Source organism: Oryctolagus cuniculus, chromosome 1, assembly GCF_051225735.1.
Source record: "Oryctolagus cuniculus isolate XC-2025 breed Fujian yellow rabbit chromosome 1, ASM5122573v1, whole genome shotgun sequence".
NCBI classification, from domain to species: Eukaryota; Metazoa; Chordata; class Mammalia; order Lagomorpha; family Leporidae; genus Oryctolagus; species Oryctolagus cuniculus.
The window spans coordinates 201,335,007-201,349,697 of record NC_142867.1 but is presented as its reverse complement, the minus strand read 5'-3'; the positions used below and the strand labels follow the sequence as shown (position 1 = coordinate 201,349,697).

Below are 14,691 nucleotides of genomic sequence, written 5' to 3'. Positions count from 1 at the left end.
TTTGGGTTTCAGCTCTGTGGAGCCAAATCTAGCTCTACCCAGTACTCTTTGCCACTGTGTGATCGGGGATTGGAAGCGTCCATCCCCTAGAACATAGCCCCCGTGCAGCACAGGCAGAGGCGGAGGTGGGCCGGCCTGTGTGATCCCTGACGCTCCGGTGCCTTTGCCTGGCCAATATCTACTTCCTCTTCTATTGATAACAGCGTTTCAGGTTTAATTTTGGAGGACTACCCCTCCCCCCACCCGGGTCCTAGGAAGTAATGGAGGTGGCCATCACTTCCTGAGCCCACGTGACACAGGCTTAGCCAATCAGTGTAGTCCAGCCTCCCAGCCACACTCATTGGTTCAGGGGTGGCACGTGATCCCATCTGATCCAATGAAACACAGTTATGGGACTTTCCTTAGCATAACCAGGAAGGAGAATTTCCCTGTCTTTTGCGCCTCAGCCAGGAGGGTCTAAGCTGTGGAGAAAGCCCGCCCAAGCACGAGGCCAACACAGACGCGGAGCTGAAGGACGGGGCGGGGAGGGGCCCAGCTCTCGCGCCCCCCGCGGCTTCCCTGCCTCCAGCTGGCCTGCCGCTGACCACCTCCGTCCTTTACCCTGACAGGGCCAGGCCATGTGCTTTCTCGCTTTGGTCCGGTTAGAGTTGGGGTTCTGACGCTAGCCCACAAGGGTCCTGCCCACTCCAGGGCCCTTCCGGGCCCGGCGGCCCAGCGTCGGTCCCGCCGCGGCGTGCGGGTGAACCCCTAGGACTGGCGCTTACAGCGGGCGCGGCTTCCGCAGCAGCTCCTGGACGTGCTCGGCCTGGTGCGCTTCCAGCATGGGGCTTTCTTCCTGTCAGGAGGCAGAGGGGCGCGCTCGGATCACCACGGAGCGCACAATGGGGAGCAAGACCTAGTCACCCCCAGGCGCCTCCCAGTTTGGGGGAGCCGGCTCTGTTCCCTGCAAGGAAAGCCAGGGCCTGCCCCCCCAGATCTGTGAAGCTGTTCTCCCTCAGAGACTTGGAGACTTCCCACAACAGCTGGAGCCACTGCATGCACAAGGAAACACCCCAAATCCCGCCCTTTCTACTCCTGGTTTAGAAGCTTTTGCTCCCGTCTCATTTTTTCAACACATGGAAAGCACCTTCAAGGGGATGCTTTGGAGAGCTCTGCAGTGAGCTTCCCCCGATCGCCAGCTGTGTCGCCGAATGTGTGACGTGCACACAGCTGCAGGGTGAGAGTGTGTGCGCCCGGGGATCCTGCGTGGAGTCCAGAAGATGCGACTAGAATCCTGCCTGCCGGGCTTCGCACCGTGCGCCTCAGGCAAGTGACACCCCTACCTGTCACCCCTCCTCAGAAAATGCAGGAAACAGCGCCACCCTTCAGAAGGTGACTATGCGAATTACCTGAGCCGCTGTGGACCCCAGTGTCTGCCCAGCACAAGGTGGCTGTTAGAATGCAGGAAGGAAGCTGGCGCCGCGGCTCACTAGGCTAATCCTCCGCCTTGCGGTGCCGGCACACCGGGTTCTAGTCCCAGTCGGGGCGCCAGATTCTGTCCCGGTTGCCCCGCTTCCAGGCCAGCTCTCTGCCGTGGCCAGGGAGTGCAGTGGAGGATGGCCCAGGTGCTTGGGCCCTGCACCCCATGGGAGACCAGGAGAAGCACCTGGCTCCTGCCATCGGATCAGCGCGGTGCGCCGGCCACAGCGGCCATTGGAGGGTGAACCAACGGCAAAGGAAGACCTTTCTCTCTGTCTGTCTCTCTCTCTCACTGTCCACTCTGCCTGTCAAAAAAAAAAAAAAAAAAAATGCAGGAAGGCACCCTTTTCTTCCATTTCTAATCAAGGCCTTCCCCCACGACAAAAGCATGTGTTTAGATAAACCTCTGTACTCTGCAACAAGCACCTCACCGCTTTAGTAATTAGGGGAGATTGGGAAGACTTCATTTCCATATTCAACTCTGAAAAAGTTCTGAGGTGATGGCATAGGGACGGGAACACCGTAGTGTTATTTTCTCGTTTTGCCCTGAAGCAGCTGCAGGACACAGCACCCCCAGACCCCATGCCTTGAGGCTACTCCTAGACATTCTGTACTACAGGACGGCACCCTCCCACCCACTCAGATGGTGTGCGGCTAAATGCTGGCTTTGCCCAATAACCGCTGAACGGTTGTGGCGACACTGAGGGCTAGCGTGTACTTCCCCGTGTTGTCCTTCCCCGTCCTCTGCCAATCTGTGATGTTCAGCCAGGGTCACCGTGTGGGGAGAAGGTGGGAGAAAGCAGCCAGCATACTGTGTATCATGGTCACCATGTAACAGCGCTGAAAGGTAAACCCTTACTGTTTGAAGCCACTGAGACCCGGGGCCTTGTTGTTACTGCTGCATGGCCTAGCTTGCTCTGACTGTCACATGCTCATTTTGAAAAGATAACCAAAGGTCAGTAAGACAAACTCATCATGACCCCTCCAAAGCCAGTGATAGAGACTGTACATGTGAGTCCAAGTGGCAAGATGCCCAGGTTTCACTGGAAACCCCAGGTTCTGGTTCCACAGTGAGGTGTGGGAAGAGCAAAAGACCTCCACTGACCCCAGCACGGCCTGCAAGCTGGGCCATGTGCTGTAAGCCAAAGTGGGCGGAAGTGTTGGCTCTAGAGCAGCTTCCAGCCTGCAGAGGAGGGCGGCTGCCCTGGGGCTGGTGTCACGCAGCTCCCCCTGCCGGCCACGCTCCCGCACAGCTCCACCCAGGTGCCACAGGGGTTAAGAGAAAGACCCCAACTGTCTGCGTCCTGATCCTGGCCCTGCTACAGGTTAGCGGGGTGATCTTGGGCTACTCAACCCACCTCTCGGGGTCTGAGCCTCTGAATCCAAGTGTGAGATGTCGTGGTCGCATCTGCACTCCCAAGTGCCTGCAGTGCTTATGCTGAGTACTCACCGCCTGGAATTCGTGGCCCAGGTGGACCCTCAGAGCCTTGACGAACATGTGCAGGAAGCGGCCCAGCAGGAAAGCGAGGCAGAGCAGCGAGGGCCAGTGGAACATGACGGCCTCATACCTCCCCAGGAACTGCAACAGAAGCAGAACCGGTTTCTCGGGGGGCCGGGGCCAGCCAGCAGGGGAAGCCGGGGACAGGACCCTGCCTGCCCAGCCGGCCCCTCCAAGGCCGACTCCCTCTGAGCTTACAAGTCAGTAGCCGATTCCTGCTCTCCAGTCCTGCACTGTGAGAATGAGCACGGATGTGGAGTGCAGTGAGCCAGGTCCTGGCATTGGATTCTATTTGATTAAAAACAGCTTCGTGCCTTTTATACTGATGAGGAATTTGCTGTTTTTGGAAAACATGAGACAGTGGGGCAGAGGTAGGTAGGGAGGTGGGAGGAAGAGACAAGGAAGGAAAAAAACACACACAAAAAAGAGACATGGGGAGGAGGGACAGCGCTGTGGTGTAGTGGAGTAAGCCACCGCCGCCTGCACTGCCAGCATCACATATGGGCACTGGTTTGAGTCCCGGCTGCTCCACTTCCCATCCAGCTCCCTGATAATGCACCTGGGAAAGCTGCAGAAAATGGTCCAAGTGCTTGGGCCCCTGCACCCATGCAGGAGACCCAAATGAAGCTCTTGGCTTCAGCCAGGCCCAGCTCTGGCTGTTGCAGCCATTTGGGGAGTGAACCAGCAGGTAGAAGATTGTTCTATGTCTCTCCTCTCTCACTGTAACTCTGCCTTTCAAATAAATATGGACATCTTAAAATAGAGGGGCCGGTGCTGTGGCTCACTTGGTTAATCCTCCGCCTGCGGCGCCGGCATCCCATACCGGCACCAGATTCTAGTCCCGGTTGCTCCTCTTCCAGTCCAGCTCTCTGCTGTGGCCCGGGAAGGCAGTGGAGGATGGCCTAGGTGCTTGGGCCCCTGCACCACACGGGAGACCAGGAGGAAGCACCTGGCTTCCTGGCTTTGGATCGGCACAGCTCCGGCCGTAGCGGCCATTTGGGGAGTGAACCAATGGAAGGAAGACCTTTCTCTCTGTCTCTCTCTCTCACTGTCTAACTCTGTCAAAATAAATAAATAAATAAATAAATAAAAATAGAAGGCAGGAGGGAGAGAGGGTGGGAGGAAAGAGCGTGACTGTCTGAAGGCTGGGAGCCACCCAGGCTGATGGAGGAGGAAGAGGTCTGTGAGGATGGTGCACGGAGTTTTTCTGCGCCAGTGTCACTTTGATGGAAAAATGAAAGTGCTTTTCACTGTTTTAAGACAAATACTGTTGTGACTTACCTGTCACAAGTCACAGGCTCCTGGGTGGGTTCATATCTTACTACATTTCTGGAGTCCCAGTGTCCCCGTGGGGAATCAGGGTTTGCCATTGTGACGTGAGGGGGGACAGGGACCCTCTGGGAGGTAGGACTTGTGTCTCCCTTCACCCCCCCACCAACTGGCCTATGCTCATGGTGCTGAGACACCCCTGTCTGTGTGTCCCTGTCATGCACCTGGGTCTCCACCTATCTGTGGTATAAACCAGATGGACCCAACACGCAGGTGTATGTACCATTGTCCCACCCGATGTAAAACGCCTTGCAGACTTGAGTGATGCTGCTGTCCCACCACACGTGAGTAGGATGAAGCCAACTTTGTTGAAACTCTCCTCCAACTTTAGACAGTTTAGAATGTTTCCAATGTCGCATTTTTATCAATAACGTTCCAGTGGAGATTCCGGAGGACAGGGGACCACGTCTTAGTTCCTTCATCAGTATTCTGCCTGTGATCTTTATGGCTGTGAGTCACGTTGCCAGCTGAGCCTCATCTTTCTACCCCATGAGATGGGGACAGCCCTGACACTGTCCGTGGAGCTCAACTCCTGGGATTGTGCCCAGGACGACACCTGGCACACAGCAGAGCGGGTCTTAACAGTGACTCTGGGCACAGAAGGAGGATCCTGCCTTCTTCCCCGGTTAACCATGGGTATTTTGAATTCCAAAAGCACCTCTAGAACACTGGAAGATCTCAGGGTGCCTAAGAAAATACTGTGATCTGCAGTCTCAGGCACCGTGATCGGTGGCCCGGGGTGGGGGGGGGTGCACCTGGGGGCAGGGTCTGCTGCTGCCGTCAACCCCAGGGTAGAGGCGTGGAGGGAAAGCCCAGCCGCAAGCCTCACCTTCCAGTCCAGCCCAGCCAGACCTCTCCTTGCCACGCCCCTTTATCCTCCACCGAGACCAAGCCTGGGCAGGTCTGGGGAGGCTCCGGGAGTCCCGGCCTGGATGCCTTCTCATGCACCCTCCCCAGCAGCCTGTCTGATGGCCCTGCTCGCTGCCACGGGACACCGCTCTTTCCTTCCTTGTCCTGAAGTCCAGGGCTAGACAGGTGAACTGGTTTCCACCATCTCTGATGAGGACAACGCACAGTGAAGTCACAAGAGATCCATGTAGCCCCAGTCTCCTACTGTAGAGGCACAAAACCTGGGGCTATGTGAAGGGGAAAGAAATGGACTTCAGCATCAGCCCGATGTGGCCACGCTCCAGGCTCCGTTGCTTCCCATAAGCCACAGCATACGCCAGGGCCTCTGTTTCCTCGCCTGAAGCACAGGCTTGAAGAACTTCCTGCCTTTCAGTGCCACCGTGAGCATGGAACGAGGCGGCACCTGTCTGGGATGGAAGCACCGTGAACAGACAGCCCCAGCTCTGCTTTTGCACAGATGAGAAGCTGAGGACCAGAGAGTGGCAGAGGCTTGTCTGGGGTCACACAGCCAGTCGGCCATCATGAAGGGATGGACACCCTAACCCAGGTCAACAGGGACTTACCTGCCCGTGGGGGCACTGGGAGACTTGAAGAATGGTGACCACAAACCTGCAAGAACAGATCAATGTTGGGGCCCCAGGAGCAGCCCCGTGAAAACTGCCCAGATCTCAACAGCCTGAGTTGACCTGTCCCGAGGGAGGGCTGGTTCCCAGGCCCCCAAGCAAATCCTCTCTGATCAGGCCCCTCCTGTACTGAAATAGGTGCACACTACCTGCACTGAATGTGGCCTCATGGAGGACACAACCTCAGAATCCATGAAGGAGGAGGCTCAGAGAGCTCACCTGCCCCTCCCTGCCATGTCTTTGAGGAAGGAGATGGAAGCCCAGAGCTGGCAGAGTTTACCCAGGGTCACACGGAGATGCAGGCAGAGCAGGACTAAGACCCAGGTCTCTCGACTCTGTGGCTGGGTCTCTTTCTGCCTCTGCATGACCTTGTCTGTCACCACCACTCTGCATTCACTGGTCCCAGGGTTCTGCCCCCAACACAACACACCCAAGGCACCTGTGCTGCTGAGAGATTCCCACCACCCTCGATGCTTGTCAAAAGCCTACCAGAAGCTAATGAGATGCAACTCCATACCTAAACATGGATACCCTCCCCGTAAATTTCTGAAACGCGAGCCACTATGCACTTTTGCATTGTAGCCATTGGTGTGTCTCCTGCCAGTCACCCCTGATGGACTGTGGGGCCCCCCGCTGGAAAATGCTGGCGCAGGGAAGCAGGCTCAGCCAGGGAGTCAGTAACATGGAAATGGGGCTTGGTGGCTGCAGAATAGCATTGTCCCAGGGGTTACTCAGCCAAGAAGTCCCCTGGTGCCAGCTCTGGGGCCCAGTGAGAGCGCACGGAGCTCAGGGTGCAGGTCAGGAAGTTGCCCACTGATGGGAGGGATGCTCATGAAGCAGGTGCACCTGTTTACCACTGGATGGGGGGAGGGAAGGGGGGTGGGTGATGATCCTCACAAGGAACAGGAACATACAGACAAGAGGCCAGAACTCAGAGCCCAAGAGCAAGAGCATCTGTCGCGTCTTCCAGAGTGTTCTCTGGCTCGTGGTGGGAGGTGACAGAATGAGTGGACAAATGAAGGAATGTTGGAGTCTCTGGTGGGGGCTTGCGTGCTATGCCTGTTGGGGACTGTGGAGGTCCCACAGGCCAGGCTAAGCCGTGAGAATGTGCCCAGGAGAAGCTGAGGCAGTGTTGAGAAGAGTCACAGAAGGGCTGCTGCTTCCTCAGCCCTTGACCCAGAGTGCAGCCCTGGCTGCAGGTGCCAGGGGAGGGCGGGCAGGCAGAGCCCATCTTACCAGATCAGAGAGTAGCAGAAGCCGAGGATGGAGCTGACCAGCCGGAACTGCGACGAGAGGCAGGCAAAGAAGGGGAAGTGGGCCAGGCCGACTTCAAGGCCTCCAATCAGCAGCAAAAAGGCTGGGAGAGACAGGAGCAGAGATGCGGTGAGCGCCCTTCCCACCAGTCCCAGGGGAACCGTGGACCTGATGCTTTTAGTTGTGCAACAGAGAAGTAATGAAATGACTTTGATTTGTTTGTGCAACAGACCCTTCCCAATGCCTGCTCTGTGCCAGGCCCTGGACTCTCCATGGAGATGATTACACTGCATCAGCCCATAGCATGAAGGGGACAGATTGACGGACAAAGCCAGAATCATGGAAGGTCACGCACTGCACATGCACCCCAGCAACCCTCCAGAGGTGAGATGCTACGTGGAGAAACCCCTCACACTTCACACGCAAGGCCATGGCCATAGGAATTCTGCTACTGACCAGCTCTGAGCTGGACTGGCAGGACCCAGGAAGACGCAGTCGTGCCAAGGACCTTTACCTAGCGTTCGCTTTGAACTGAGTCCTAGGCCAGGCACCAAGGACAAAGGGGATGGACAAGATGCTGGCTTTGGAGAGCCTGACAGTCCAGCAGTGAAGACGGGTGGCGACGTCAGGGCCTGAAATGTGCTGTAACACAGCCACATTCATTCTGCTTCAGCGACCTCCATCTGGGACAGACTATCAGGGAAGGCTTCCTGGAGGTGTGATCACTTGTCAAGGCTATTCAGTATGAGGGGGAGTCTGGAAGATGGAGAGGAGGAGGAGGGAAGGCCGTTTCTCTCCCAAAGGCAAGGAGTGGCTGGCTGCGGCCAGTCCACGCTGGCAGCACAGCATGGCAGCTCCAGCTGCCTCGGGTTTAATCTCCCTGCACTCCCCTGCAGAAGCAGCCAGGGCAGCCGGGAACGCAGCACTTCTAGCAGAGACCAGCTGGAAACTGAAGGCGGAAGAGCAGCTAAGGCTTGGGGAGTGTAAGCAGCAGGGTCTGAAGATGCGGGAATTGTCTGGGCCCGGGGCCCTCACTACGCTGACAACACCCCGCCCCCACCCAGCATCAACTGCTGTAAAATCCAAAGGAGACAGAACCGGGTCGTTGTGAGTCCAGATACAGGTGGGAGAAAGATGCAGACTCAGAAAATATGGAACGGGGGTGGGGCAGATGTAAATAGGAGTAGATAGAGGATGGCTGACAGATGAGGGATGCAGATGTAGATGGAATCGCACTGAGCAAATAGAAGTCATGAAGCAAGAGACCATGCTCTAGCCAAGCCCTCCCTCTTAAGAAATTTCATTTCACTTAAAAAAGAGGGACCAGCACTGTGGCGCAGAGGGTTAACGCCCTGGCCTGGGGCACTGGCATCCCATATGGGTGCCGGTTCGGGACCTGGCTGCTCCACTTCTGATCCGGCTCCCTGCTGTGGCCTGGGAAGGCAGTGGAAGATGGCCCAAGTGGTTGGGCCCCTGTACCCACGTGGGAGACCAGGAGGAAGCTCCTGGCTCCTGGCTTCAGATCAGCTCAGCTCCGGCCATGGCAGCCAGTTGGGGAGTGAACCAACAGATGGAAGACCTCTCTCTCTCTCTCTCTCCTCTCTCTCTCCTCTCTCTCTCTCTCCTCTCTCTTTTTCTCCTCTCTCTCTCTCTCCTCTCTCTGTGTAACTCTGACTTTCAAATAAATAAATAAATCTTTTAAAAAAATGAACCACAGGAAAGTATCATAGTCAGATCCCAAGGTTATTATAAGATAAAAATGGTAAACAGAAAAATATCATTGTCAATAATACAGCAGTCCAGAAAGATGCCCTTAACACAGGTAAAAACTGTAACAATACTTCAATATTCTTGCCAAAAGAAATTAAGAAAATGATAGCCTAGGCATGAAAAATCTATAAATCAGTGTGAGAAGCCAAAATAAGTGACTGCAGAAAATGAATGTTTGATGATACGTCAGAGAACCCAGAAAAAAATGGAATCTTAAGAAAAAGTCATTTCAGAAATGAAGACTGAAGTAAAGCAAAAATTTGATGTCCAGGACATACAAAGACAAAGAAGCAAAGTAAAACAATACAAAACAAAACAAAGAAAAGGAATGCAATGCGTTCATGCTTCTGCCTGAAAGAAGCAAAGCTCCTGGCTCTGGGTCGGCCCAGCTCCGGCCGCTGTGACCATCTGGGGAGTGAACCAGCGGATGAAGACTTTCTCCGTCTCTGCCTCTCTCTAACTCTTTCAAGTAAATAAATATTTTTTTAAAAAAGAAAAGAATTAATGGCTGAAATTTTTCTAAATCTGAGTAAAATTAAAATGAAAAAATCTACTCGACAAACCCAAAACACACACACAAAAGAAGATAATTTCTCCAAGACACATAATATGGAATTGCTTAAAATCAGTGATTTAGAAAAACAAAACCCAGAAGGCTTTTCCCCTGAGAAACGAGGCAAGGACTCCTGTTCTCATCGCTTGACTTCAGCATTGTCCTGGAAGTTCTTTCCAACGCAATTAGGCAAGAAAAAGAAGTAAAAGTCTTCTGGGTTGGAAAGGAAGTAACAAAACTGGTTTATTCAGACATCATTGTCTGTATAGCAAATACTATGGAATCTATAAAGAAGTCACTAGAACTAATAAATGAGCTTAGTAATGTAGGATATGAGCAATATTCAAAAATCAGCTGTCTTTCAATAAATTAGCAATGAATAATCAGAAATAAAAATATGAAATGGATGTAAATCTGATGAAAGATGAGAAAGATGTATCCACTGATTACTACAAACATTGCTGAAAGTAAAGGAATTCTAAATAAATTGAGAGACATTTCCTCCCAGGGGTCTGAAGCATCCATTTTAAGATGTCAATTCAACCTAAATTGATCTACAAATTCCATGCAAGCTCTACCAAAATCCCAGCATTTTTTTAATAGAAATTGACAAACTTGTTCAAAAATTCATTTAGAAATACAAAGGACCTAAAGTAGCATCACTGAAAATTAACACAGTTGGCAAATTAGTACCACTTGATTTCAAGACTTATTTTAAATGTATAATAATCAAGAAAGTGTGGTATTGCTGCAATGCTAGAGAGAGATGGGCGGAGCAGAATGGAGTCCAGAAACAGACCCACACACATTGAACTAATTGATTTTTTTTTTTTTTTTACAGGCAGAGTGGACAGTGAGAGAGAGAGAGACAGAGAGAAAGGTCTTCCTTTTGCCGTTGGTTCACCCTCCAATGGCCGCTGGCGGTGCGCTGCGGCCGGCACACCGCGCTGATCCGATGGCAGGAGCCAGGTACTTATCCTGGTCTCCCATGGGGTGCAGGGCCCAAGGACTTGGGCCATCCTCCACTGCACTCCCGGGCCACAGCAGAGAGCTGGCCTGGAAGAGGGGCAACCGGGACAGAATCCAGCGCCCCGGCCAGGACTAGAACCCGGTGTGCCGGCGCCACAAGGCGGAGGATTAGCCTAGTGAGCCATGGTGCCGGCCAGAACTAATTGATTTTCAATAAAGGTGCAAAGGTCATTCAATGGGCAAAGGACAGGCTCTGGTAGCAAACAGTGCTACCCAAAGGCAAAGAAAACTTCAATCCATGCCCCCACACAGTATGCCAAAGAGTGAACTCAAAATGTATCATAGACCTAAATGCAAAACTTAAGACTGAAAAACTTCTGGAGAAAGCACAGGAGAAAATCTACAATGATCTTAGCTTACGCAAAGATTTCTTTCATGATGTCATAAACATGTTCCGTAAGAGAAAAAAATGAATAAATTAGATTTCATGAAATTAAAAAGGTTAGCTCTTCAAAAGAGTCTATAGAGAGATAAAAATACAAGACACAGACTGGGAGAAAATATTTGAAATTCATAAATTTAATAATGGACCTAGAATATATAAAGAATTCTTAAAACTCAACAAGAAAATGAAAACTCCAGTTTTTAAGAATAGGTCAATGACTTGAATGGGCACTTTATCCTAGAAGGTTTAGGAATAGCAAACCAGCACTTAAAAGTATGCTCAGGTGTTGGCATTATGGTGCAGTGCGTTCCTTCACCTGCACCCATAAGCCACCGGCTCGGGTCCTGGCTCTCCACTTCTCATCCAGTTCCCAGCTGATGTGCCTGGGGAAGGCAGCAGAAGGTGGCTCAAGTACTTGGTCTCTGCACCCGCATGGGAGACCTGGATGGAATTTCAGGCTGCTTTGGCCTGACCACACCCTGGCCATTGCAGCCATCTGGGGCGTGAACCAGTAGATGGAAGATCTCTCTCTCTCTCTCTTTCTGTATCCCCCCTTGGCTGTCCATCAACAAGTGAGTGGATAAACAAACTGTGGTGTATCCATTAGAGGAATACTACTTAGCAATAGGATGAACTCCTGGTACGTGCTAAATGAACATGAATCTCAAAACCACCACACTGGGTAAAGGGAGCCAGGCCTTCACCCTCCCAGAAAAGAGTACATTTGCAATGATTCTGTTTACAAAAAATTCTATGAAAACCTAAGGGGATTGTGGTTTCCTGGAGATGGGGCAAGGGGAGGTGACAGAGGAGAGGAAGGGAAGAGAGATCAGAGAGGGAAACAGGAAATCTTCAGGGTTCATTGTCTAGATGTGGCCACGGTTTCAGGGTATAAGCATTTGTGCAAACCTCACTTTGAAGAGGTATATACCGTACATCATTTTGGTTTCAGTTGGCATTTCCCCCCAAAACTAAAGAGATGTTGACTGGCATTTGATCGTCTAGGCTTAGAAACCCCCAGAGGGAACTGGGCTGGACAGAGTGGGCTGCAAATTGTTATAGATTGGAACTGCTCCCTCAGAAGAGCATGAGGTGCAGGGGAAGACCAGGCCTCAGGCCAGTGGCCGAGGAAGTAGGCACTGTCCTCTAAGAGGAATCTTAGAGCTCCTGGACACCAGGAAGGCAGGCGTGGCTATGACTCAGAGAGCTTTTGGAGTGTAGGTGAGGAAGAACTGACTCCCTGGGCTTTTGTTACATCACGTCTAAGGGCTGGTGCTGTGGTGCAGCAGGCTAAGCTACAGCCTGCCACACTGGCATCCTCTATAGGGTGCTAGTTTGAGTCCTAGCTGCTCCACTTCTGATCCAGTTCTCTGCTAACAGCCTAGGAAAGCAGCAGAGGACGGCCCAAGTACTTGGGCCCCTGTGCCCACATGGGAGACCCAGAAGAACTTCCTGGCTCCCGACGTTGGCCTGGCTCAGCCCTGACTGTTGGGACCATCTGAGGAGAGAACCAGCAGATGGAAGATCCTTCTTTCTCTGTCTCTCTCTGTAACTCTTCATTTCAAATAAATAAATAAGTCTTTAAAAATAAATAAATAAAGGACAGCTGAATCTAACCGAGGAAAAGTCCCGCAGTAAGTTTGGTAGCTTTGTGACCTAGGCATTGACCTTGGGCAAATGACAGGCTGGGAAGAACATGACAGATCCAAATCTATTCCCTGATCCCAGAGCCCCCGAGCCACATGGTCTCTGACAGCAAGCATCTAAGAATCTCCATGGTGAAATTCCCAGCAAGTCGGAGGCAGCCTCAGTACCTTGGGCCCACTGGGGGACACGCATGGGCTGGTAACCTTCTGAGAACAAGAACATGACCTTGTTGGCTGTGGCCCCAAAGGCAATTCCATAGGACCATCGGTTACTAAAAGTGCCCACGAAGTCCAGAGGCCTGTGAACAACAGAAACAGCTTATGAAGCCAGAGCCGGCTGAGACATTCCCCCAGATCAGCCCCAGAGTGGTGACCCCATGTGGAGCAAGGACCCTCAGACAGTGAACTACTCATTGCAATGGCTCCCTCCTGAGGCCCACCACGCCAGACCAGGGGCTAGGCATAGATTCAGGGTACCAACAAAACGCTTCCTCCGGAGCAGATCCAGGTTTGGTAGAGGACACAAGAAAGGACTTTGTGCAGCTAAGACACAAAGCAAAGTGGGATGAGTTCCATTTATGGGAGACACAGACTCAAGAGACCAAAACAAGGAGTGTGTCCTGGGTAGAACTGAGGGAGCCGGCCATGTGTCATTGTGTGACTTGTTCCTTCCACTGTCCCTTAACAGGGTTTGGGTATCATTGGTGCTGCTGGCACCACGTTTGCCCCATTGTTGATGGGGTAAAGGATATATTGTCCAGAATATGCCACTCTGGCACATTGACTACTTTGAGTTGAAGACTCTTAACAGCGATACAAGAAGACACTCTGATCTTAAGGCTGCTTGTTAGAAACACAGGATGAAATGCCCATGTGCATGATGCCCTCCCTATAGAGAAGAAGTAACGCGCTTGTCATCACAGACCAGGAAGTTGAGGCTGGTAGAATTCTATACAGAATTTAGAAGGTAGCTCTTACCTGCTGGTCTCCCCACATCATTTAATCACTTTTCTACAACTTACTCTTCTGGGTCCAGCCCAAGTCTACACTTGTGCGACTTTAACTGTATCTTTGGATCATTTCTGCGTCACATAAAGCTTGTATGAAGTCAACGTGTGTGCTTTTTTCCTGTTGATCTGTCTTATGTCAATTTAATCCTCAGGCCCAACCAAAAAGCCCTAACTGGGTAGACATAAAATTTTGCCTTCCTGTTCTGATAAGACTATAGGTGACCACTTGTCTTTGGATGGGCCAATCAGATGTCTGGTCATGTGTTTGGGATTGATTAATGGAAGATGTGAGCCAGTTCATTTTTTTTTTTTTTTTTTGACAGGCAGAGTGGACAGTGAGAGAGAGAGAGAGAGAGAGAAAGGTCTTCCTTTGCCATTGGTTCACCCTCCAGTGGCCGCCGCGGCTGGCGTGCTGTGGCCGGTGCACTGCGCTGATCCGTTGGCAGGAGCCAGGTACTTATCCTGGTCTCCCATGGGGTGCAGGGCCCAAGCACTTGGGCCATCCTCCACTGCACTCCCGGGCCACAGCAGAGAGCTGGCCTGAAAGAGGGGCAACCGGGACAGAATCAGCGCCCCGACTGGGACTAGAACCCAGTGTGCCGGCGCCGCAAGGCGGAGGATTAGCCTGTTGAGCTGCGGTGCCGGCCCAGTTCATTGTTAAAAGTCCTGGTTTGGGGCCGGCACTGTGGTGTAGTGAGCTAAGCTTCTACCTGTGGTGCTGGTATCCCATATGGGCGCCAGTTCGAGTCTGGCTGTACCTTTTCCAATCCAGCTCTCTGCTATGGCCTGGGAAAGCAAAAGACGACGGCCAAGTGCTTGGGCCCCTGCACCCATGGGTAGAAGACCCAGAAGAAGCTCCTGGCTCTTGGCTTCGGATCAGTGCAGCTCTGGCCGTTGCAGCCATTTGGGGAGTGAACCAGCAGATGGAAGACCTTTCTCTCTGTCTTTCCCTCTCTCTGTAACTCTGCCTCTCAGAGTTATAAATAAATAAATAAATCTTTTTTTTAAAGTCCTGGTCTGGAAAGTCATTACAAGTTGGGATCAGAATCAAAACTAGAGGAAGGTCAAGGTCCTGGGTCAGCTGGCAGAAACACAGCAAAAGTGCAGAGGTTGACCCAGGAGAGATGGCAGGGCTGAAGAAGCAGTCTCGCAGATTCCCATCTCAAGACACCCAGTTCCCATGAGGCCTGTTGTGTTTGTTTCTGTGAGATTTCTGTGATTGGATCA

At 52.2% G+C, this 14,691-nt stretch overlaps 1 protein-coding gene across 3 annotated transcripts in view; it reads right to left on the bottom strand.

Annotated features, from left to right (window-relative positions):
- LOC127493425 (stimulated by retinoic acid gene 6 protein-like) overlaps window positions 1-14,691 on the bottom strand; it is a 49,313-nt gene that overhangs the window by 18,867 nt on the left and 15,755 nt on the right. For 2 of the 3 annotated variants that reach the window (XR_007923565.3, XM_051856302.3), the window contains exons 4-8: window positions 12,623-12,753; window positions 7,054-7,174; window positions 5,758-5,803; window positions 2,909-3,037; window positions 765-835 (exon numbers count right to left, since the gene is read on the bottom strand). Coding sequence is in view for 1 of the 3 variants with exons in the window: in XM_051856302.3 (XP_051712262.1) it covers window positions 765-835; window positions 2,909-3,037; window positions 5,758-5,803; window positions 7,054-7,174; window positions 12,623-12,753 (498 nt within the window). In the remaining 2 variants the exon portion in view is untranslated. Of the gene's footprint in view, window positions 1-764; window positions 836-2,908; window positions 3,038-5,757; window positions 5,804-7,053; window positions 7,175-12,622; window positions 12,754-14,691 lie in introns of those variants that run through there. The other variant, XM_089318633.1, reaches the window with a different exon arrangement.